Source organism: Passer domesticus, chromosome Z, assembly GCF_036417665.1.
Source record: "Passer domesticus isolate bPasDom1 chromosome Z, bPasDom1.hap1, whole genome shotgun sequence".
Classification (NCBI taxonomy): domain Eukaryota; kingdom Metazoa; phylum Chordata; class Aves; order Passeriformes; family Passeridae; genus Passer; species Passer domesticus.
In genome coordinates, this window is record NC_087512.1 from 16,344,859 (window position 1) to 16,368,504 (window position 23,646).

At 35.6% G+C, this 23,646-nt stretch overlaps 1 protein-coding gene across 1 annotated transcript in view; it reads right to left on the minus strand.

Annotated features, from left to right (window-relative positions):
• The window catches only part of HCN1 (hyperpolarization activated cyclic nucleotide gated potassium channel 1), a 193,597-nt gene that overhangs the window by 165,867 nt on the left and 4,084 nt on the right, over window positions 1–23,646 (minus strand). Inside the window, exon 2 of the mRNA XM_064403432.1 lies at window positions 3,302–3,725. Coding sequence (XP_064259502.1) covers window positions 3,302–3,725 — 424 coding nt within the window. The remainder of the gene's footprint in view (window positions 1–3,301; window positions 3,726–23,646) is intronic.

Consider the following 23,646-nt stretch of genomic DNA (forward strand, 5'->3'; position numbering starts at 1 on the left):
TGCAGCTTTTGGAAAATATTGTTATTTTAAAGAACCAGTAAACTAGTATCATAGGCAAATGTAAAGCAAAGAGGCAGATAATTTGTCATGGAACAATGTATCTATTTTTATTGTTTGTATCTTTTATTTTAATTGTTTACTAATCTATGAGCATTTTTAACTAAGAACAATCTACTAGTTTTGTGTAAGCCTATGTAAAAAACCATTAAAAAGTCAGAAGTTTAGTAGTCTCACAAAACTTTAAGGAAATAAGAATTAGGTCCAGGACCTCCTGTTCAGTACTTTTAGGAATGTAAATTTAACAAAAAAAAATTCAAAACAAGCCCCCTGTCAAAAATTACTGCAAAATTATAATTTCTGTGATCACCAATTTAAATATCATTTTTTTCTTGCATATAGTTTATTTTAAGTAAATATATTATCTGTTGTCAATATCTGAGTCTAAAGGACTGTAATATATTAGAATTTGTAGCTAAAAAGCAGAGAGTGTGAATTTGCATATTCAGTAAATTATTTCCTGCCCACACATCTCCTGTGCCTTTCTTGAAGTGTTTCTTCCCATTTCCACTGAGCCATTCATTTGGGTAAGTAATTAACATCAGACTGATATGAATATATCAATCAGTTTTCATATATATTCCACCACAGGCTATAGCTGTTCCATAACACTTAATGAGGAGAAAGCTTCTGCAATGCATACATTATTTACATCAATATTACTTTAGGTGGCGGCTGGCAGCTTGATCTTAATTTAATTGACTTAAATGACTGGGAAATAAATAAAGGAACCATGTTTCACCAGTTTCATGTACAAATCTTTTAAATTTTTGCTCATCTTGCGGTGCAGGACACCTGAATTCCATGTATGTGATATGAAGAAAAGCTCTTCACATATGTGAAAAAAAGCTCAAACAATGTCAGCCTGCCTTATTTATTTGAGGATGTAGAAATACAGGGATAACTGCCTTATCATACAACTTGGGTTGTTCATACATCAGTTATCCATGAATAACAGTTATCCAAGTATTCTCTTGGCACCTTATGAAGATTGAGTTTGCTGGCTCAAATATTTTTGACATAATGCTTATTATTCTGGAACCAAATACATATATTTCAGATTTATCTGCACCACATTTAAAACCAACATGTCAGCTCACACACAAAAACTATTAAATCCTTTCAACCACACACAAACAGGCTCCAGTTCTGTGCCATAAAAATTAGTTAATGGTCGCTCCTTGTTGTCCATGTGCAAACACACACATACAGAGGACATTAAAACCAGCAGCAGTCTTGCTGACTACCCCGAGGGATGATCCAGTTACTGTTTCCCAGCAATTCAGCAAATGTCATCCCTAACCAGTTGTTTTGTCTCTTTCTTTTAAAACATTAAGATATTGAAAGACACATTTTCCAGAAAGCCATATATGAAAACCCATGAACTTTTGCATTTCTGCTCCCTTTAAGATGCTAAACAAAAATAAAAACAAAGAAACAAACAAAAGAAACTACCTTTTTTCTTTCACACATTTCATTTTGGGATTTATCAAAGCCTGATTCAGACTATATATTTCCCTCTGTTCTTGCATGTGATAATTTTTTTTCAAAATCAGCCAATGAACTTTTTGCTGCTTTATTAGTAATCCCCCCTAAAAAAAAAAAAAAAAAAAAAAAAAAAAAACACCTCTACCTTTAGATCCTCTTTTACCTTCCTGTGAACGTATTTCACAAATTTTACTAGTGGAATTAAAGGTGAAGTTGCAATCAAGCAGCCATTAGCTAAATGGACCAAACAGCAGCTACTTCTGATTTGGACCACATACTCTGATCACTTTTAGTCCCACTTAGTGGCCAATTCAACTATTTTTATTTAGATTACCTGATTTCTGTTTGACAACTGACAGAAACAGGGGAGGGAAAGGAATTTGTTTCTCTGCCTAGTAGGCCTTTACAGTGGCAAGTCACTAACTCAAGCTGCCAGAAAGTAATGTCATTGAATTCATTTCAGAAGGTTGTCTCTCTGTGAAGTACAGAGGAGACAAAAGCACAGCTTTATGGTAGAACTGCAAAATATGCTTAATCATTTGCCTTAGTTGAATTGAGTACAAAAACTACAGTGCTCTATTTCTGTATATAAACATCTTTTCAGTGCTTTACAGAGAGGAAAAAAGAAGTAGCTTTACCAAACAGACTAATAAAAAATTATGACCTATTTTAGGGGCTTTTTGAGAAACTACTATAAATTTTTTAGACTTTTGATATTTAGCATCATCCAGCATCATGCCATTTTAAATTATAATCTGACTTTATTTGAGATGGCTCTGCTTTTAGGTTCCTCCTAAACCAGAAAGTGCATATTATACTAGAGATAACCAGAAGAAAAAGCACCAAAAATAGTATCAAATCATCCTTCAATATTCATTTAATTAAATACATCTTTATCGCATAGGTATAGAAATTTATGGAAATCAATTTTAATACTACTTCCATGATAATGCTCTACAAAATAATTCTCCTTATGCTTACTGCAAGAAAGGTTTAGAAAACACTTTAGCACTTCTGTCTAAAACATATGATGATATTCAGAACAGAAATGAGAACAGTCAAGAAACAAAATGGTGGTACATGCCAATGCATTGAACATTTCCTGGCCATGAGTATGCCAAAGTGGAAATTTCCTGGAAAAGTAACTATGCCGAATTGAAAGGCAGCATAACATCATGCCTGGAAACAATGGAGTTGACAGTTTAGAAGGCAGTGACTCAAAATTTGAACTGCCCTTTTTTTGTAAAGAAGGCCAGTATTTATGATATTCAGCCTACATACAGCCTTCAAACAATGAGCATTCTGAGAAAATCTACTCAATTGTAGATGGTTTCAATTTCTTCCAAAATAGAAAAATATAAACAAGTTTAAGTTCTCTGTGACTACAAGAGTATCAATAAATTTAAGTGCTAGTCATCAAACTCCAGTGCAAGTTTAGGAGCTTGTCAAAATTTCTAGTATTCCTTTCTAGTGCCTTAATATGATATTTTGGACATTTTGTAACATCCATGCGAATTGTACCAACATCAAACACATTTTGGTCTCTGCCATTAGCAGAGAGAAGATGGTTACTCTGTGCTGGTTTTCTCCAAAAGGGCCTGCCTTGCCCCTAGCATGTGTCTGTAATTACACTAGGTAGTGAGGAAAAGTAATCCTGTATTACATTTTTATTCTGGTGGAGCTCTTCACAGAGATTGACTAGTGCTGGGTAGCAATAAGATCTTAGTGAATGGTGTTACAACCATGTAAATCTTACCTCTTCCCACTGGTGTATGTATCTAATCAGTCTTGAAAGGCGCAATAAACGTAACAGGCTGAGGATTTTTGTAAATCTCACAATACGAAGCGCTCTTGCTGTCTTGTAAACCTCTGAATCCATTCCTTTTTCTACAATGAGAAAGATATAATCCACTGGTATTGATGAGATGAAGTCAACCACAAACCAGCTTTTTAAGTAATTCATCTTAATGATTTTAGGATCCAGTATTATTTCAGAGCTGTCTTCATTTACAGTCCCAGTTCTAAAATTCATTATCAAGTCCAATAGAAAAACAGTGTCTGATGCCACATTGAAAATAATCCATGGTGTCGTTGTTTGTTCTGTGAAGAATGTGATTCCAACTGGTATAATGACAAGGTTTCCAACCATCATTATGAGCATGATTAAGTCCCAGTAAAACCTAGGAAAAAAAGGAAGAAAGAGAATGGTTGATGTAATGTGGTTAAAACATTACAAAATGGTCTCCATCATGCCACCAACTTCACCACCAAATGTTGTTATTACTAAATAAATTCTTGTTGCTTTAACTCCTTCAGTATATTCATAGTCAGTAAAGAGACTGTAATTAACACATTTCATTATGTGCCTTCCTTCTCAAAAATATGCATGTAGAGTAAAGGCAGTACTACGGCCTAGCAGTCCATGGTGTACCACACACTGAAAGATGGGCATGTGTGGCACTGAGAGACTTATTCAGACTCCTGTCAAAACCTCTTTGAGCTTTTATATAGATAAAAATGATGTCTTGTGCCAACCAGAAATGCTTTATCAATACAACAGTTTTCCTAAAATTTATGTCCAAACGGAAAGCCAAATACTTAATAGATATATTAAACGTCAGTATCTCTTTTCAAATGTACTGATACCATTACAGTGCTGGAATAAAATTACAGGAAGAGGAAAAAAGCACAGAAGCAAAAAATAGAAACAATAATTAGATAACATAAAAACCTTCATCCACTTAGTTGAATTTTCATGCATTTTTACAACTCACAGTCTATATTCTTTCAGAGCTATCTAAGACATGTTAGAAAAAATAGCTGCAATTTGCATAGTAATAGAAAGGGGTACTGCGTTTCACCATTTTTGCTGTGGAAGGATCTAAAGGCTCCCCCCTCTAACACTGTTAGAATACTAACCATGTTTGATACAATGTGGTAGAAGGATGGACTCATAACTCTAGAATCTGTGATGGAAATGCTGAGTAAATGCACTCATTACACAGAATATCTGTCCAAATGGAAGATTTCCAGGGGATACCCATATATAGCAGATTTTAAGCAAATTATGATAACTTCTAAATGTTAAATAGTTAAAGAAAGCTATTCTTAAGCAGTAAAATAACTGAAACAGATACTCAAAAAAAGCCTGAAACCAATGCATAATCTCTTACTCCGTTCAAGAACATGATCTGGCCAACTAAAATTGATTTGGAGAAATACAGAAACCAACCACCAACAGTTACCCATGGACTCATCATAGCTTCGAGAAGACTAGAGGCAGCAATAGCTCCACAACTATCCCTCTGCTCTGTCACAATGGGGCCTGGTGCAGGGGACACACCACCAGCACAACACTTCCACACTGACTTCCAGGCCACTTCCATCACACTAATACCAGCCTCCTGACATGCAACACACCCTCATCTTGGTAAAGGTTCATTGCAACCAGCAAAAATAATAGTTTAACTGGCCACAAAACATTTCAGAATCAAGAGCCTAGTTTTTGCTAGACTTGCACAGAGAATATCGAGTACATTAGATTTCAGAGATTGCTTCTTGTATTACCAAATGATCATAAAATCATAGATTGCTTTGGGGTGAAAGGGACATTAAAGATCATCCACTTCCAACTCCTATCTATAGGCAGGGACATCTTCCACTAGACCAGGCTCCTCAGAGCTCCAGCCTGCCTGAGGATCCACTTCCAGGGATGGGGCATCCACACATCTTCTCTGGGCAAACTGTGCAAGAGCCTCTCCAAGTTCACAATAAAAAAACTTTTTTTAACATCTATTCTAAACCTCTTTCAGTCTGAAGCCATTCCACCTTGTCCTGTCACTACATGCCCTTGAAAATAGTCTCTATCCATCTTTCTTGTAGACTCCCTTCAGGTACCAAAAGGACACACTTATGCCACACTGAAACCTTTCTTTCTGCAGGCTGAACAGTCACAAAGATCTAGCTTTTATAAATTCCCTTTTTTTCATGTCTACCTTGGAAGCAAATACTCCCAAGTTTACAGAGTACTCATCAGAGAGTATCAATTATTATCTGTAACTTAAAACACACTAAAGGAAAAGTAGCATAGGATTGAGAACAGCATGAGAATTCCCAGTTTCAAAATTATTTATTCCAAGAGACACCTGGAGAGATTAGATTTAACTATCATTTGAGAGAAGAGAGCAGTTGGCAATGTACCTCTAACTGGTACTCAAAAACTCTATGAAACAGACTATGAAAATTATTCCCTATGTGCCACAATGCGATTTGTGTCTTAAACATTTTCAGTCTTGCAATAAATGTGAACACTAACTGCTAAAAATGTTCAGTTTTATTCAGGCCGTATGTATTTTTGTTCAGCATATGACAGTATTCACCATATCTGGCAAAAATTTCCCAATTTTTCCTGTCTTTTCTAATTCCTGTAATACTTTTCACTGTGCTAGATTCCTTTTCAGCAATCTGGAATTACCACAAGGAACCACTAAATTCAATACATCACTGCCACTGTGATCTACAAGTAAAATTACCACAAACACTTTTAAAATGCTGTCAACCAAATGACTTCACAAAAGTGGTCTGGGAGAATAAACATCTTTGAGGAATCCTTAAAACTAGTGGAAAACAAATAGGAAATAATTACGAGAGGTGTCCTTGTATCTGTGGCTCACTCCCAAGTAAGGCATTGCTAACTTCAGACTGACCTTTACATATCTCTAGCACAGTTATGCAACAAAGGCCAACCAAAGCCACACAACAACCAGCCATCCAGCCCACACAGGAGATAAGGCAGGACCAGGTGTTTTTAACCTACGGTAATCTGCGGTTTAAAGGATCATCGCGTACTGCGATTATGCAAAACACACTGGTGCTGCTGATGCTGAATGTCAGCAAAAGTGGTAGCATCAGGGCTAAAATATTATTGACTGATAAGGATTTTTGTATTTTAGCCCACAATATAATATAACGGATTAGTTAGTAGGAACAACCCTTATTATTTCTCATTTAGAAATGACTCAGACATTTTCTTTAAGGAAAATGTTTCCAAATGCTATTCTGTTGGCCATGTTTTATTTCAGGTGAGAAAAACTAGGTGCAACTGCCTGTATTGCCCTTCCTTGACCTGTGCAGAGAAAGTAATACAACGAGCTCCTCGCCTACGGTTCAGAACATCCTACTATTCATGTAACAAAGAGGAAGCTGTAAAGCCTCACAAGACAGTGCAAGGAGCTGCCACTGACACACTGAGAGAGTCCTTTGTTTCAAACTACTTTTAATTTTTTTCCCTACTTCCCCTACCCCGGTGAAGATGGTTATGAATCTACAATTTACAATCTCAAGAGTTCTACATTTATGTAAGGTATTATAAAATGCTGGTGAAGAGCAAGGAAGAGGTAGACTTATGACTCAAAATTTTTGAGAATCAGGAAAAAAAGCAGGAGTTTGGGGGTAATGAGAAGCAAGAACTGATCTTGGCCCCACAGCAAAGAGCTTATTGCTCAGCTGAAGCTAACTCAGTGAAGTTACTACCAGATGCCATTAACAGAGGGTGTACTGATCTATTCCTGAAGCTTTTTAAATGCTTCTAAATGTCTCAGAGGTACAATACCTCTAGGCAAAAAAATAAAGTCTTCAAGTATTAAAATATAAACCCCAATCCTAAGGCACATTTTTACAAAATTAAAAAAAAATATTTTATAGAGAAATATTATTTAAAAAAACCAACAACATACTAATTGCTACTTTGGAATTCTCAAAATGAATTAGTAGACCTCTTTTGGTAATCTTTTCACTTATAATTTATTTACTTTTTTTTTTTCATTATAGTAATAGGAGTGTTTTTTCAGCTCTGGAATATGGTGCTGAAGTGTTGATGTCGTCTTCACTCCCACAGGCTGTCCTGGATAGGATGAACAGCCTGTTCAAAATGAGTGCCCACCCAAGCATGAAGAAAGAGTTACTTAGTAATAATTAATCACTGTTTGTACTAGGCTTAATAATATAAGATACTATGAATTCTAACATGCATTTTATTTTCTACCTCATATCCCTAAACCAGAGAAAACAGAGTCTTAAGGAAGGAAATTTCATCTCCGAATTAATTCGCTGCATAATTTGCCGTACATACAAATTCAGATTTGCTTGCCTAATTATTTCCTTTTTCTGCCCATCAGCAGCAGAGTCTCAATTTCCTTGAATCAGCATAGTTGGAGATATGATTATCCTTACGGCACACCCAGACTGCACCAGCAGAAGCAGTCAGTGGTCTCACAAACCGCACAGAAGAGCGAGCGGCGTCCCTCAGGCACTGTGGGGTGCGAATGGAGGCTGCAGGGCAGTCAGGGCTTTGCTTAAATTTACGTTTTCTCAGTTTCAAGAAAGACTGCAAAAATTCTAATCTTTTATTAAAAAGCAGTAAATTGTATCAGTAAAACTTCAGGAAATTCAGTATAAACACTGAAAATAAACACTCATCCACATTACAAACTGGAAGGCTGCAGAAAAAGATACTAACTCAGGTTGCTTGTAAAATACCTCTGAAGGAAAACCTGATGCATCACAGATTAGGTTTTCTGATCTCAGATGCAACACAATTTCGCTATACACATTCAGAGAATGAGGAACTGTAAAAAAATTTCACAAGCTTTCCTAGAAAACTTGCTTCTTCTTTAGCTAAACATTATGATTGACTAGCAGATGCTCAGTGAAATGAACACTGACTTTCATTTTTTCTTTGTTTTGTACTAATTTTTTTAATCTCACCTTCAAACACAGCTTTATTTCCTTTGCTTTCATAGATCATTGGTTCACCTAACAGAGAAATCAATGTCCTATACAAAACAGAACAATCTTAGCAGAAATAAGAGTAATTTTAAATTTTGTTGTACTGTATGGTAGCAAACACTAAACTTGGTATTATTCATATCAGAATTTCAATCTCATTGGACGTGTTATCTTTCTCTGGTTGTGCAACTTTATTATTCTACTAAGAGGGAACAAAGCTGGATGCCTGAAAACATCTGCCAAACACAGATAATTACTGCGATGTGCTGAAGGACAGGAGAATGAAGAAGGGAGTGTTTTCTTCAGAGGACCCAATTCTTTTAATGATTCACAGGTGTCCTTGCTGAAAACTTTCTGAAAAGATTTCACTAATTTTTTTTACAACCTTAAAATGAGGATATCCCCTTCCACCCAGCTATCCATTTTCATTCTGCCCATCTGTTTCTCTCTTACAAATACACACACCTAGAGGAAAACAAGCTGCTTCTTGGAAAAAGGCATACAAATTAAATACTAAATTCATTCTATTTTAGGAAGAAATACTGCATTCAACATCCTCCATAGAGAAAACTCTGTTTAAATGTTGCCAATCCATACTTGATTGCTTCAGTGATTTTGGGTCAGCAGCATTTTTTTAATGTTAGTATTTCCAATCTTCAAATTTACTGTAATCTATCTCTGTGACTATATTAATACAAAGGCATTACAATTACTAGTGTAGTGCCACTATTTTTTGATGGCCTGTTTTGCGTGAGCAAACAGGTCACTTCTACAGTTGTCTCATCCTTCTGTGTGGATAAAACTTTCCTCAGCTGCATGTAACTCATTTTTCAAAGCTTTGGGAAGACAAAACTCCAGGGTTGGTATTTTGTTTTGCTTTTAAAGAATAAACTGTTCTCCTGAAATTGTGAATTTAGATTTTTAGGCTACTATATTTCCACCTTGACAACTTTAAGCTTATATTAAGTAAACACAAACAAGGAAATGTTGCAAGGCTGAAATAAAATCTCTTTCATGGCTCACCTCTCTTGATTGCAAAGCACACACTATAGTAGAATTCTAACAGTGTGTCCTACACACCCAGTGGTGATGCTGAAGGGCAAAATATGACTAAGTAACACTTTCTCAGGTGAAAATTACATCAGCATTTACTGTTCTTTTCAATTAATACCACTACCTTAATGCCCATTCATTGACTTAGCAAGGTAACCTGCTAGAGCAGCAGAAAGGCTTTTTCTACCTGTCTCACACTGGTCCGTCTGAGATGAGGCACAGACTGATGATCTGGAAATTGGGTTTCCCTGGATGAAATACAAGCAGTGTTGGACTTGGGAATCTTCCAGCTTAATGGTTTCATTCTGATGGAGACTAAAAGTAATTAAAAAAAATAACCTAATAATGAAGTTTTCAGACCACCAAAAATCTTATTTGAGAATAATACTGGAGTCCATTACTTGAAGGTTAGCCATATATACTCAAGAAATCCAATTTATGTCCCCTGATGACTTTTTTTTTTAAATTTTGATACAATTTCCCACCTTAAAAAGATATTACTAAAGTTCAGTGATACTGAGTCTTCTTTTCCATAAAACCACAGAATCTATCTAAAATTACAAACTTCCACAATTTCAAAAAGATTTCATTATTTTTATCTCTTTAAACCCACTTAGCAGTGGCAATTGGCAATTTGTTGCTCAGTTGTGATTCTATGCACAAGGCAGATGATTAGATAAATGCACTTCTCAGGGGACCTGATCAGAGCCCAGGGAAGCCAATGAACAGCAATTTACTACTTTGAAAAGTCTTTGGCTGCATAGTTTGGCTAGGTTTAAAGCTTGAGTGCTTTGAATACTAGAAAACAAAATCACAGTACTGACCATGGAAGGATACTACAAAACTAGTTAACTTACACTTACATTATTTATTTATTTATATATATGTATGTATGTATGTACCTTTTCAGTATATTTTCAACTAATATTCAACCAGTGGAGATTTCATCAAAAGATAATTGCTTCTTGCTATGCATTCAGCAGCTTCCATCTGAAGTTTTCATAGTATTTTACATGCATTAACATAGTCTCAGACTTCTGAGAAATAAAGGTACAGTAAGGAGAAGTAACTGCACTTACTGCATACAAGAGGAGAGGACAGAGAGGACAAAGAGAAATTTATATAATGTAACAATATTATTTAAAAATTAGACTCTTAGTTTTTAGCCAATAATCTCCTAACACAACTGCTTGAATATCACTGATATTTGCAGTTGCTTTTCCTCCACCGAAACTTATTAAACTACAGTAGAAAGAATTAAAGCCTGACTTCCACTTAACCTTGGGCAAGAACAGTGAATCACTGTCAGTGGAGCTCTGATAATGCTTTCACTCTCCCTCGTTTTCACATAACTCCTCCTTTCTGAGCAATGTGATCTAGTGGGTTGCATCCCTACCCATGGCAGGGTGGTTGCAACAACACGAGCTTCAAGGTCCCTTCCAAGCCCAGCCATTCTATGATTCTAAGATTCTTCAGACCCACTCCTCACTAAAAAAATGTGGGTACTGCCCCTGGAAAAAGGCGCTGATGAGGAGTCAGAGCTCACAAATATGTTTTTTCATAGCAAGTGTTGAGTCTGTCTTTGCTTACCAGATCGAATGGATATATATCACGTCATCAAGATCGCTTCTGCATCAACAGGTCACAGCACAAGCACTACAGCTTCCTCCAATCCACCCCCTCACAAAAGCCATTAGACCACTGCTCTTAGAATCACGCAACATTTTGGGTAGGGGTGGTAACTGATTTGTTTCAGTTTGATATTATCAGCCCTTAAACCAACTGAAAAGTGCCACATACTGGTTATCTAACTGTCAGCAAAATTCTGTAGTGGATCACTGAAATATATGCATTCACATTCTCAAATTAGAAATGACCACTTTAAAGGCATGAAAAAAAGTTTGAAAGAGACAGATCTAAAAATATTTCAGCTGCAAAATAATCTTGTATCTCATGTTGGAGCACTTGCATTAATTAAGAATTTTGTAGTGACAGTAATTTTAAGAGTGCCATTTAGAAATATGACATTTAGGATGCCTCCATACTAAAAATTCAGAGGCTTAAATTGGAAGAAGCCTTCTGTAATTCTTCTCAACAAAGAATCAAGTGAAAAGGAAGGTAACTTCCTAATGCCCTTCCAAAAATTAGAAAGCTAATCAGTATCAACTAATGTTTTCCTTTAATAGATTTTTCTTTAACCAATTAAATATCTCAATTATCAGGCATATACGATAACCATGCATGATCTTTAAGTTTCTGCTGACAGGGAAAATTCTATTTTCTCTACTTCAGAGAAAGATGACAGGGAAGACGTCATTCAGTAACTATTGATAGATCTCAGGCAAAGGGTTTGTTGAGGAGACTGGCCATGACCAGCAAAAGAGGTGGGATAATTCATTTTTTTTACATAAATGCATCTAATTTTAAAAAACAAATACAAAACCAACAACAACAACAACAAAAAAAACACACATAACAAAAACAAAACAAAACAAAACAAAGGCTTGAACCATGAACTTAGATTTGACATATATACACACATAACAATTTTATTCTAGTAATCAGAGGTAAAACTGGCTTTTTTGTGTAGCTGTAAAATCATACAGTACATTTGCAAGAGCAGCTTCAAAGTAGGACTTGGTGTATCATTTCTTGACAAAGTGCATTGAAGGCAAGAATGGGCACTATTTTCAAACCGACAGAAAAAAAAGAGCCAGTCTTCAAATTTCATGAAGGGAAAAATTAGAGATGTGAAAAAGTGTGAAAGAACTATAGATAGACATGAAACAAGCTGATGTACTCCCACATCATAAATGAAAACAAATATACATGACTGAATATTTACAGTCATCCTATGTATCTACACAGATGTGCAAGATTCTAATGCAAGACCGGGTAATCAAGATATATATATCAAGTTTAATTATTATTCCCCTTTACAACTATTTATAGCTGACTTTTGGCTACAAAGCCTATGTTTCCTTGAATATAAAAATAAGTACTGAAATTTCAACCCTTTAAAATCAATGACAGTACACTTCAGAATCAGTAAGTTCTTTTATTATAATCTGTGAGTATCACACTGCAGTAAATAATTTGCTTCAAATGGTAATAAATCTAATTTATATCTGTTAAAAATATAATAATAACCTGTTTGTTCTGAAAATAACATCAGAAAATGATGTATGCATGTTCAAATCAAATTTATATTATCATTTTATTAACTTATCCTTTGATGAAAAATATTCAAATATATTTCAGACAATTTTTAGAGAAGCAAAGGAAGGGGAAAGATCAGATTCATGGCAGAGCAACATGGTAAGTAATTAGGGTCATGTCACATGCATTCTCCTTTCGAAAAACAACTGAATACCTAGAGTTTTCATCAACACCTGTGAACAACCTTTGGATTTCCTCATCTGTAGGCAGCTGAGCTCAGGATCTCCCACACCTCAGGGAGTTCACTTTCCCCAAGCCATACGGTGCCTCCTGAAGTGAGGTATGCTGCTGACATGTTCTCTCTCCCTAAACAAATATAAACCAGAACAGGAGCAAAATCTTGCTCCCAAGGAAGGCAATGACGAGACAGGAGCGGCGTTCTCAGTTCCTCAATCCACCAAAGCAGAACAAATCTGAGGGTGATATTGTTATTGGAAGTGTCCATACCAGAGGTGCTATGCAAAGTCAATGCACAGGTTCAAATCCTCTCTAGCAGAGGAAGAAAATTATTCTGCAGTTTCGACATCTATGCTGAACAATTTAAATTCCTAAGTAGATAAAGGGAACATTTAGGTATGCACTCAAATACACTGAAAATTTTAAGATTATGGAATTGTTATTTTAATAATTTTATTAACTGAACTAATATCAATTTATCTAAAACATCAACTAACTGAAAATACAGTGTGCACAACATGTAAGAAATGAAAGGAGTAATCTTTCACAAGCTTGATTATACCTTTTCCCATGTATGCTGATTAACACTTTTTACAGGGGGATGCACCCCACTTTTCTAATTACTCAGCTTGTATTCATATCTCTCTGCTAGCCATTTGACCTCCATAGTATTTAAGCAGATGCAATGTTAATTTTAACATTTCTTTAAGACTTCCCAATTTGCATACTGCACATCCCAGTGTTACCATCGTTTTGACAGCATAGCGCTCTGCCTGCATTGCCAAAACAAATCAGCACATTATGCAGCTAGACAGAGCAGTGATCAGATAGACCTGATATTCACTTGTTTAAAACAAAAAAGAAAACCCAGAAGAGCAAGCAAAGTAAACAAGAGCATACATTACACTCAGAGATGCTCTAGTTACCAGCCTAAGTAACCGAGACCGTGTCAGCTCTGCCTCTGCTCCCCTCCCCAACTTTTGGTGCTGACGCTCCAGAAAGCTCCATGCAAGCTGGGCTGAGCACAGCCTCATGTGCTGCTGCAAGCAACTCAGCCAAGAGTGGAGGTCTGGAATACAAACCAAATTTCTGGGGATGTAAAATCTGTCTCTGACATTTATGAACATTGGTCAATGTAATGGAATGCAACTGCTGAATGGCCCTTTTGCAGTTTAATCCAATATAAGGAAACAAAGAGGGGTTTTTTTCAATGACATTACTTCAGTTATTCTTATAAAAGGAAAAAACCAAATTCCTTCCAAAAATCACAAACCAACATATGTGAACTTAGTATTTGAATGGTTTTATGATTTGCAAAACAGGAGACAGCCCACAATATCAAGCACCAGGAGATGCCTTTACATGAATTGATGCTTCTTGTCCTTCCAGCACAGCTTGGCCAGCAGTACAGGAGGTAATTTTCATTGCTTGCTTGCAAACAAACATAAGGGTTTATTACATTTTATCACAGATATATGCAATAATGACACACATGACTGAGATCCTAAAACCAGCATGTATAAAATTTACAAGCTATGTGTAGAAAGTGCTTATTGAATTAGAGCAGATTATTTGCTTGAAATACATTTTAGTGTTTTGTTTTGAATTAGTCCAATGAAATGGTTATTGAGCCACTGGAAGATACATTTTACCAATATCTAGATTAATTTAAAATTCTGTTCTATCTTCATTGAGACAGAATAATCTAAAGTGGAGTTGTTATACAAAATACATACACTAGATAAAAGTTTTTCCTCCACGCTGCCATTATTCATTTTTGTAAGAGAGCAAGTCACTTTAGGCATCAGAAAAACATGTCAGTTTGCAGACTGAAAAATGAAAGATTGCTAAAGATATTAAGATTTGAAAATTTATTCAAACTTAACTACAGGCTTTGTTATATGCCTCACCTATAAATATTTATCAGAAAAAATATAAAAGGGAATTATTTAATAATCTGCTTCTCCACTTTATATTTTGGTAGAGTGACTTTGACAGATGACTTTGAAGTCTCTTGATGCAAAAATTCTTTCTCCAATCTGCAGGTTCAAACAAAACAGTCTGTATTCCTTAGCAATGGGCTGGTCTCAACATCAGACACGCACTGCAGGTTAGGGGTTGCAGGGGGAAGTGTTTGCGCCCAAGTAAAGTTGCCTCTAATTGTAGCCACTGATAAGCAGCTCTAAAATAAGCACTCAAAGAAACTTTGGTCAGGGACCCATGACCTGATCTATAAACAACCGCAAAAATACCAAGGAAGCTCTTTACTTCCACACTGATAGATGACTCTTGTTTTGACACAGCAAAATAGAATGAGCTGCCCTTTCTGTGGTGAATAAAACACCAGATGTCCATCCTTATCTTCCATCCATTTTCACTCAAAATGTAGTTGCCTAAATATAATAAATAGGTTTCTGCCTTTCAGCAAATGAAAACATTTTACTTTGGAGATCTCATAAGAGGTTTCAGCCACAAGCCAATATTCCTCAGAAAGACAAAATCTAATTTAGCCACATATTTATGTTTCATTTTTTGGAGGACAGTGAGTTATAAACTAATCAAATGTGTTTAAACTAAAGATGTGTAATAATTAGAACTGCCAAATAGATATTAATAATTTATTGGTGGAGAACAGCAAGAAATTGAGAGTGAAAAATTAACAGATCTTTTCCTCATAATCTTAGAATATACATTGATCTGTAAATTAAAAATCAAAATATGTAACACGGCAAAAATGGAAGCTGAAACACATTTGCATTATTCTGACACGCTAGATCTTTAAAACACACAGCACCCAAGAGCAACGTTTTTTAAAAACCAGGTTTACCATTTTGGGCTCCTTATGACTGGAATTCTGAAAGATGCTCAGGCATGGAGTCCAGATGCTTACAAGTATCTAGCTCCTGAAATTCAAAGATAGATGGGCTCCTGACTTCCATTTCAGGTCTTCATCTAACATCCTATAGATTTGCACATTGTGCAAATCTACTGGGTAAAACTGACACTTTCAAAGCCGTTCCAGAAATGGAAAAATTTGTACTGGAAACACGAAACCAAGTAAAATACCATATTCCATTTGCTCATTTTGCCAGTGGCACAAAATCAGCATGCACGTTCAACGCAGACAAACTGCTATTCAGTGACACTTCATGGAATCACGAGTCAGCAGCCCCAGCAGGAACATCTGCCACCATTTTAGGCAGATTCATGGTACCTGCATTCCCAGGCTACACAGCTAGCTCTCCTTCCCTGAAGCAAATCTGAACTCTGTCATGCTATGAGGAACGAGTGTGGGAGTGGAAGTTCACTGCAGCTCTCCCATCCATTCCACAGAAAGATAAATTTGGTCTACCCTGTGGAGAATGTGGAAGTTGGCTGCAGCTTAGAAATTACAGAAACAGCCATAGTCACATCAAGCAGTGCTCACACAGTCCTGGGGAATGAGGGGGATGGTGGTGGAAATTGCTGAATAACACTGACTGCTTGTATAATAGTGAGGAAGTATTCCTCAGACCTGTCTTAATGAGAATCATCTCTTGACAAAAGAAAATTAGCGTGCTTTTGAACAACAGAGCACAACACACAGGCACACTACAGAAAATCTAACTTTAGGAAACAAGAATAGAGAACAGTTTAAGGTTAAACAAGAAATTTTAAACTCATAGTTAGTGCCTTTAAATAGCAATGTAAAACCAGAGACATTTAATTGGATTCAGTCACAATTTATGTTGTACTTAGTTCACATCTATCTAAATAATATGTATATGAAATAATAAAATTATTATGTACTGGATTTAATGATTTGCAACATAAAACCCTTGAAATTGTTTTTGGACTTCTTTTTCCATTACAGAGAGATGAACCATCATAATAAATTCATTACTCCAATAAATAAACAGTGAGAACATGTACAAATCCTACTGAACTTTTCAACACTCAGCAGTATATCACTGGATTTAATATTCTGTTCCAAATTTCAAAACCACATTTAATTTAGCAAAAACAAGTACTGGCAGAATGCATGCAATTAAAAGTCTGTTTGGTCATGTGGGCACCTCATGCTTAGGTTACTCATCTCTCACTTTTCCCACACATTCAACGTCTACTGCTTAATAAACCATCGGATTTCAGACATTTTAAATTCTGACCCTTTTTAAACACTCTGATAGATTGCCTACCATCTGGCAGTGCGTACTCTTGGTACCACACTCCCTTTGCATTACAAAACTGTGCTTCTGATAATTATATCTTTAATGTGGTAGATGTATGCAAGACTTGAATTCCCATGCTGGCAGTATACAAGCTGAAGGGACAATTTCGGCGAAGTGTCTGTGTAACAGTGTATGGTAACAGTATGTTCAACTGCATCACGCTGCAATTCTCAACCGAAAGCTGCCAACCTCCAAGTCAAAGGAAATGCAAAATATACATGATTTTTTTTAATTACTACAAGGCATTTTACAAAGTGCAAGAGGCTGTGAAAATACCTAAACTAACTCCTCCCTGCTAGTTTGAACAAACAGCTCAGTATCTTCTAAGTAACAGACTGAGTAAGAATGGAAAACTACACAGAAGAACAAACAAATTTTAAAAACATAAAATCGGTGCAATATTTCCATTAATTTAAACAAATGCATTATATCTTCAGAAAGAGATGTAGGAGGACGAAGAGAAGACAGAATGAGGGAGAAAAGGAAGTTGTTTCCAAAAAATACTCTTTCAGGGACTAATCCATGTGCTCCTAGGAACTTTTGAATGCAAGTTTCCTATAGCATGATATCACTGATTGAAAATTAGACCATAAGAAACACTATAAATAAAAAAAGCAGGATTCTGTACTTAGGCAGTCATCTAGATAAGAACTTCCATGAACACTGCATGCACAGCTCTGAAAAACAGCTCTTAAGATCACATAGTAAAGTGGGTATGTGAGAAAGGTACTCAGCTAACGACTGAAGTTTGAGGTGTATACTTAATTTAGTTTGCTTCTTTTGTTTTGTTTCCAAGTTTCAATCTATCAGACAAATCCCAAGCTGGAAAAGCAATTCTTTTTGTTACCACCGGGTTTGTCTGGCACTAAAGGCAAGGTGAACCAGAGTGACAGACAAGCTTGGCTCTTACCTTCACTGCAAAATCAAGTGCAAACAAGCCCATATGCAGCTATTCCAATGATCCTGTAGCCCTGGATGTGTTTGGGGAACCCAGAGGCTTGCAAGCATCTACTGCCTGACAGTAACAAGATGCTTAGGGAGTAGTAGCACCTGCTACAGGTTTCATAGCAATTTCTCTGCCAGACCTAAATAATAAGTCCTCATGGAATGAACAACTAGATGGAAATCACTTAAGAGCTGATGGAAAACCTCTAACTAACCGTGTGAAAGCTTGATTGCATCTCTATGGTTTTGCAGCCGTGCTTTTATTCCATCTCCTGGGTAGAGCTGGAGAGCACTACGTATCTTATAAAATTCTGTGTATTTTCCACAGAAAATCTCTATCTTTTTCCCTAGGAAAAGATAGACCAATTATTTATTATCGGGGTCTCATCATATATTACTATAAATTTACTGCAATCCGCATATCTGCATTAAGGTCAAATCATTTCATCACCACACTGTCTACAGCTGCAGTTCATGCCATGAAGAGAGGTGTTTCTTGGAGGATCTGGAAAATTAGTGTAAGATGCAATGCAACCACCTAAGGAATATCAATATTTCCACACTTTAGTCTGCTGATATGAGGGCAAAAAACATGGAGGCAACCATGGTACAACATGTACAGAATTTCGATACTGTGAAAGCACAATTTATTTCTATGGGGCTCTTTATATACTGGAGCTTTAGTAAGATTCAGTAATTTTCAGGCAAAATTGGGTGAAAAAGAGTGGTATCACTTAAACCCCTCCCCAATATTAAAAACTTTTTAAAATCTCCCCAAATTAAAAAAAAAAAGTATGCATATTGGTTATTTTCAAGTCATTTTAAAAAATAAACTCACTCAAAAAAAAAAAAAAAGAAAAAAAAAGAAAAAAAAAACAGAACCAACACAGCTGTGACTGTGAACATAAAGCAATCCCTGCTTTTTCAGCTCAAAACAGAATATCTTAATATGAATTTTTAATAAATGTGACATTTTTAGAGACAGAAACTTAATAACAGCAGCATACTAAATACCAATAGTGTATCAAAATATTTATTAAATTACATGCTTAATTAGATACTATATACACATAAAAAACATCAAAGATAATCACATAAAAACAAAACCCTATTCTTAGTTATATAATGTAACCTAAGTTTTGGGTACTTCACTGGCAAAAATGAAAATGGCTTTGGGTTAGTTTAGGGTTTTTTCAAATATGTAATGGAAACAGTATGCATCTCTTTTGTAACTAAATGAACATTTTCTGAACACAAGTTTATTCCAGACTTATTCCAGTTGCATTGCACTAAAAGGCAATAAGATTATTGAAAAATGCCATGCAGCTTGCCTGAATCTCTCATCAGATTAAAAGATATTAGTAGAGATTTTATGGAAGCTAAATGACAATGTCCTTGAGGTAGTACTGACATTGACTCCAGCTGATATAGTTTTTAGTTATTAACATACCTTACTGTGTGTCTAGAACAAGCTCTCCAATAATTAGAGCTGAATACACTATGATTTTTAAAATTAAATCATGCCTCTGGGAAAGAATCAGGAAATAGACAGCTAAAGGACTATCAAGCAATTAACGAGAACTGTACTGTCAGGTTAAAAATTAAACATTGCAAAGTAGGTTAAAAGTTTCCTCTCTCAAAAAAAATGCATATTGACATAGAAAACAGTTTTCATGCTGTTGAGTGAAAGCAAAGGTGAGAATGGATACTTCTTGTTTATCAGCAAATTAAGTAAATGTCTTTTTAATTTTTTATATTCTACACACACTTATCTCTAAAAATAGTTTTTTGCTTCTCATAGCTTCAAGTTGAAACTCTCAAACAATATGACAAAGTTTACTTAAATATTACAGAGCCACAGATCTTAGATAGGTAGGCAGAAATGCAGCACTAAAGACTCACACTTTTTAGGTGACCTCTGCATTCATACATCTCTTTATCTTCTACTCCAGGCTGAACAATCAAAAATGAGCCACTCAGATTTTGACTTCATTATATAAACCACACACACACACACACACACACACACACACAAGAAAACCTAAAGTAAAGTATCGAATCCTATGCACCTTTCAATTAGCTGTTGTAATCACCAAACACCCAATCAAATCATAAATCTAGACCTTTGTATATTACTCAATGCTTTTACACAGCATTCCAATTCACAGTTCCCTTCATATACCCAAGTATGAGAAACCTAGGATGAAGAAAAAACTTTTACTGACTCAATACCAAGCATGACTTATTTTGATGTGCTACCAAACGGAATCGTAGAACACATTTAAAAATTTGTGAACATGCTAAAACAATCAATTGGAATACCAGAATCAGTGCATTTTCCCCACAGGCCCAAGCACGATGATGAGATACAATTTTGGATATGTGTATACAGAGATATGGGTATAGATCACATTTATCAAGCACTTTTTTCTCATTGCAGTCAAAACAAAAGAAAAAATCAGAAAACTGAAGAGGAAGTCTCATGATACTGACTGTCCTGGGTTTAATTTTAAAGACTTACATATAACGTTCCCAAAACATCATCTTTGACTTATATGTTACAGAATATTTATAAGAATTCTGTAACATTTGGGTTTGTTTTATTTTGTTGTGGTTCCTTTCTAAACTTATCTCAAAATCATGATGAACATACTTGCCTTTACATAGATTGTGTAGAAAATGAACATTGTAAAAGTAAGCATCTTGTAGAAAAAAACGTACTTTTGTGCAATTCATAGGTGCTGCCAGTGATCTTCAAAGTGTCCCAAGTTAAATTAAAAGTAACTCAGAGAACCGAGGAATTAAGTCACACTTGTTCAGCTCTTTCTCTCTCCTAAACTTTATTCAATGTTCAAGTAAGTAACACGACAAGAGCGTGAAGAAAATGCAGTGAATGGACAGTTATTCCAGGACTAAAATGAACATAATGCAAACTGGCAAATGTTCAACATGTAAGTGAGCTCAAACCATGCCTTAGTATTCTACATATCCAAAGACAGAAGGATGTCTTATTAATAAAATTAATCACTTTGCTTGAACAAACAAGGGCATACGGCTCCTCACATGCCCTAGAGGGCTGGAAGGCGGGTGGCTGCTGCCCCAACCTTGGGTGGACTCCACTGCCCTGCTTTAGTAGCTCTTGAAGAAAATCTCAAAGCAGACAAGAGTACATGGCCCTCATGAGTCCAAAAGCACGAAATGCACCTCTCTATCCCTGTTTTCTCTCACGCATTCCTTCTTATAAGTGGTACAAAAGGAAATACCAGTAGATAGCTTTAGTCAACTAGAGTTCATAACAGATGAATCCATGATAACCACTGATGAAAAATTATTCAGTACAAAGAATAATAGGAACTAGAGATGAAAAACAGCATAATGCATTTCTGGCCTATATTTCACATTTCCAATAGAATATTTTGTTGCTTATTTTTGGTCCTGCCTCCTAAACATCTAATTTATGTTAGATGTTGCTTGTTGCTGCAATTTCTCTCCATTACTTTGATGTAATTTCCTTCCTCTCTGTAACATCCATTTATGCATTTGAGAACCATTACTGTATTTCTCTTCCGCCTGCCTTTATAAGAGTTGCATTCTACCTGGGGAACTATTATGAAGGGAATATATAACTTGATGTCAGAGAGAATTTTCAAACATTATAAATGCATTATTTAGGTTAATGCTACAATTCTGTCATTTTATTTTTCAGGACATTTACAGAAGTAAAGGGCAAAAATTGTTGGAATGCAGCAAATAAAACCCAAGTACTATCAGTAATCTTTTTAATACTAATGGTTCTCCATGTTTAGTCAAATGTAAGGACTGAACATCTAGCAATACTAATAGTTTATCTGTACAAAGCTTTTCTTTAGTAGAATTAAAAATTATAGTCACAACAATAGTATTTGAAGATGATACATGAAAGACAGCCCCAGCTGAATCCGTGCTTCATTCAAAAAAACATAAATATTTTTTTTAATTGTTTGCACAAAGAATGTACCATATATAGTACAATTATAAATCCATGATTATGATTTTATTAGTGAATTCAGAAGTGTCAATTCTGCAATAGAATCTCATGAAAAATCCTGAGCAACAAGAAATTACTACGTTGAGAATAAAAAACTATGGCCATTTCATGTTCTTACACTACCAGTGACATAATGTATCCATTAAAACCCATGCAAATTTGTATCTGAACTATTTAATGTAGACCAATACTGACATGATTTATGTCTTTAATTTTGAATAAGTATACCTCTATCAATTACATTTAAGTCTGATATGATACATTTTTATTTCATTGCATATAGCATTACCTTCCAACTCTACTGCTCTATATAAACCTAAGTATGTAACAGCTCACAAAAACATCAATCTCATTAGCTTCAAGAGAGACATTAAAAACATGTGACAAAAGAAAGCACAAAGTGCTTATCCTAAGCTTCTTAAAACACAACTTAAGATAGGTATAACACATAGAGTGAAGACTGGTCCCAAAAGGCAGGTTTTAAAACAACGCATGCATGAATTTTAGAGACCTGATTGTGAGCTGCACATATAACATACACAGTCTATCATGTTAGGGTGACTGCTGGTGGTCAAAGACAGGTCCAAAAGATACGTGAAAATGAAAAAGAAAATCAATTCATAATGCAAATATAAGTTCAAATGTTTAAAAAAAAAGTATAATTTTAAAAAACCATGAGGCACACTAAACCATGGCAACTGTGACTTAGCTTGGCACACACTTCCTTCAAAATTGAAGTGGTACATGTGTATGACAACATGGATGGGTTGCATAAAACTTCACAATATAACAGAATGTTTTTTAACAGCAATAGAAACAAATTCTTCTGTAACTACCCAGACATACAGATGCAAATATTGTGTTTTTCACCCTGATTAAAACCCTTTGAAACCTGGCATTAAATTTCTTACAAGGTATTCCAATAAGGCCTTCAATGAATTATAAAGAATTCCATGATAAACCTCAAACATTCACATGATGCCTTAAATGTGTATACAAAAGGTTTTGAAACTGCAACAGCACAAAAGGTAAAAAAAAAATCTGGCAAACCTTTACTATTCACTACACTCTTACATTTTCTGTTCAAGTTTTAGAAATAATTCAGCTTTTACTTTACTGTGATTGTTAAGTTTTAGAAATAATTCAGCTTTTACTTTACTGTGATTGTTAAAATAAATGGATCAGTTAAAAGTTACCCAGAGAAATAAAATGCCAATGGTTTGTTGTTTTGTTTTGGGTTTTTTTGCCTAGTGTTGTAAATTGATTTATACTTTGTATTATTTACACAGGGGAAAAAGACCTTCAGCGCTGCCTGCACTGTACCTCTTTACCTGCTGCTCTGACAGACAATGCCACATCACAGTCTTACTTCATCTTGAAGCCAGTTAAAATTTTTGTTCTCACTTCCAGACAAAGGCTGCTCCCAAGCATCAAGCTGACTGTAACCACCAGAGTGTGAAGGCTACATGTACGCAAACACACATTATTTCCACTCAGTCTGTCTCATATATTGCAATTTCTGCAACTCTGTAGCAACTCTGTTTTCTTTATAGATTGCTGACTACAGATGCCCTAGCCAATGTGGTAATAAAACCAAGATTTCCTTGACAGTGTGAGTTTCTTTGTGGGGAGGGAGGGAGGGAGGGAGGGAGGGAGGGAGGGAGGGAGGGAGGGAGGGAGGGA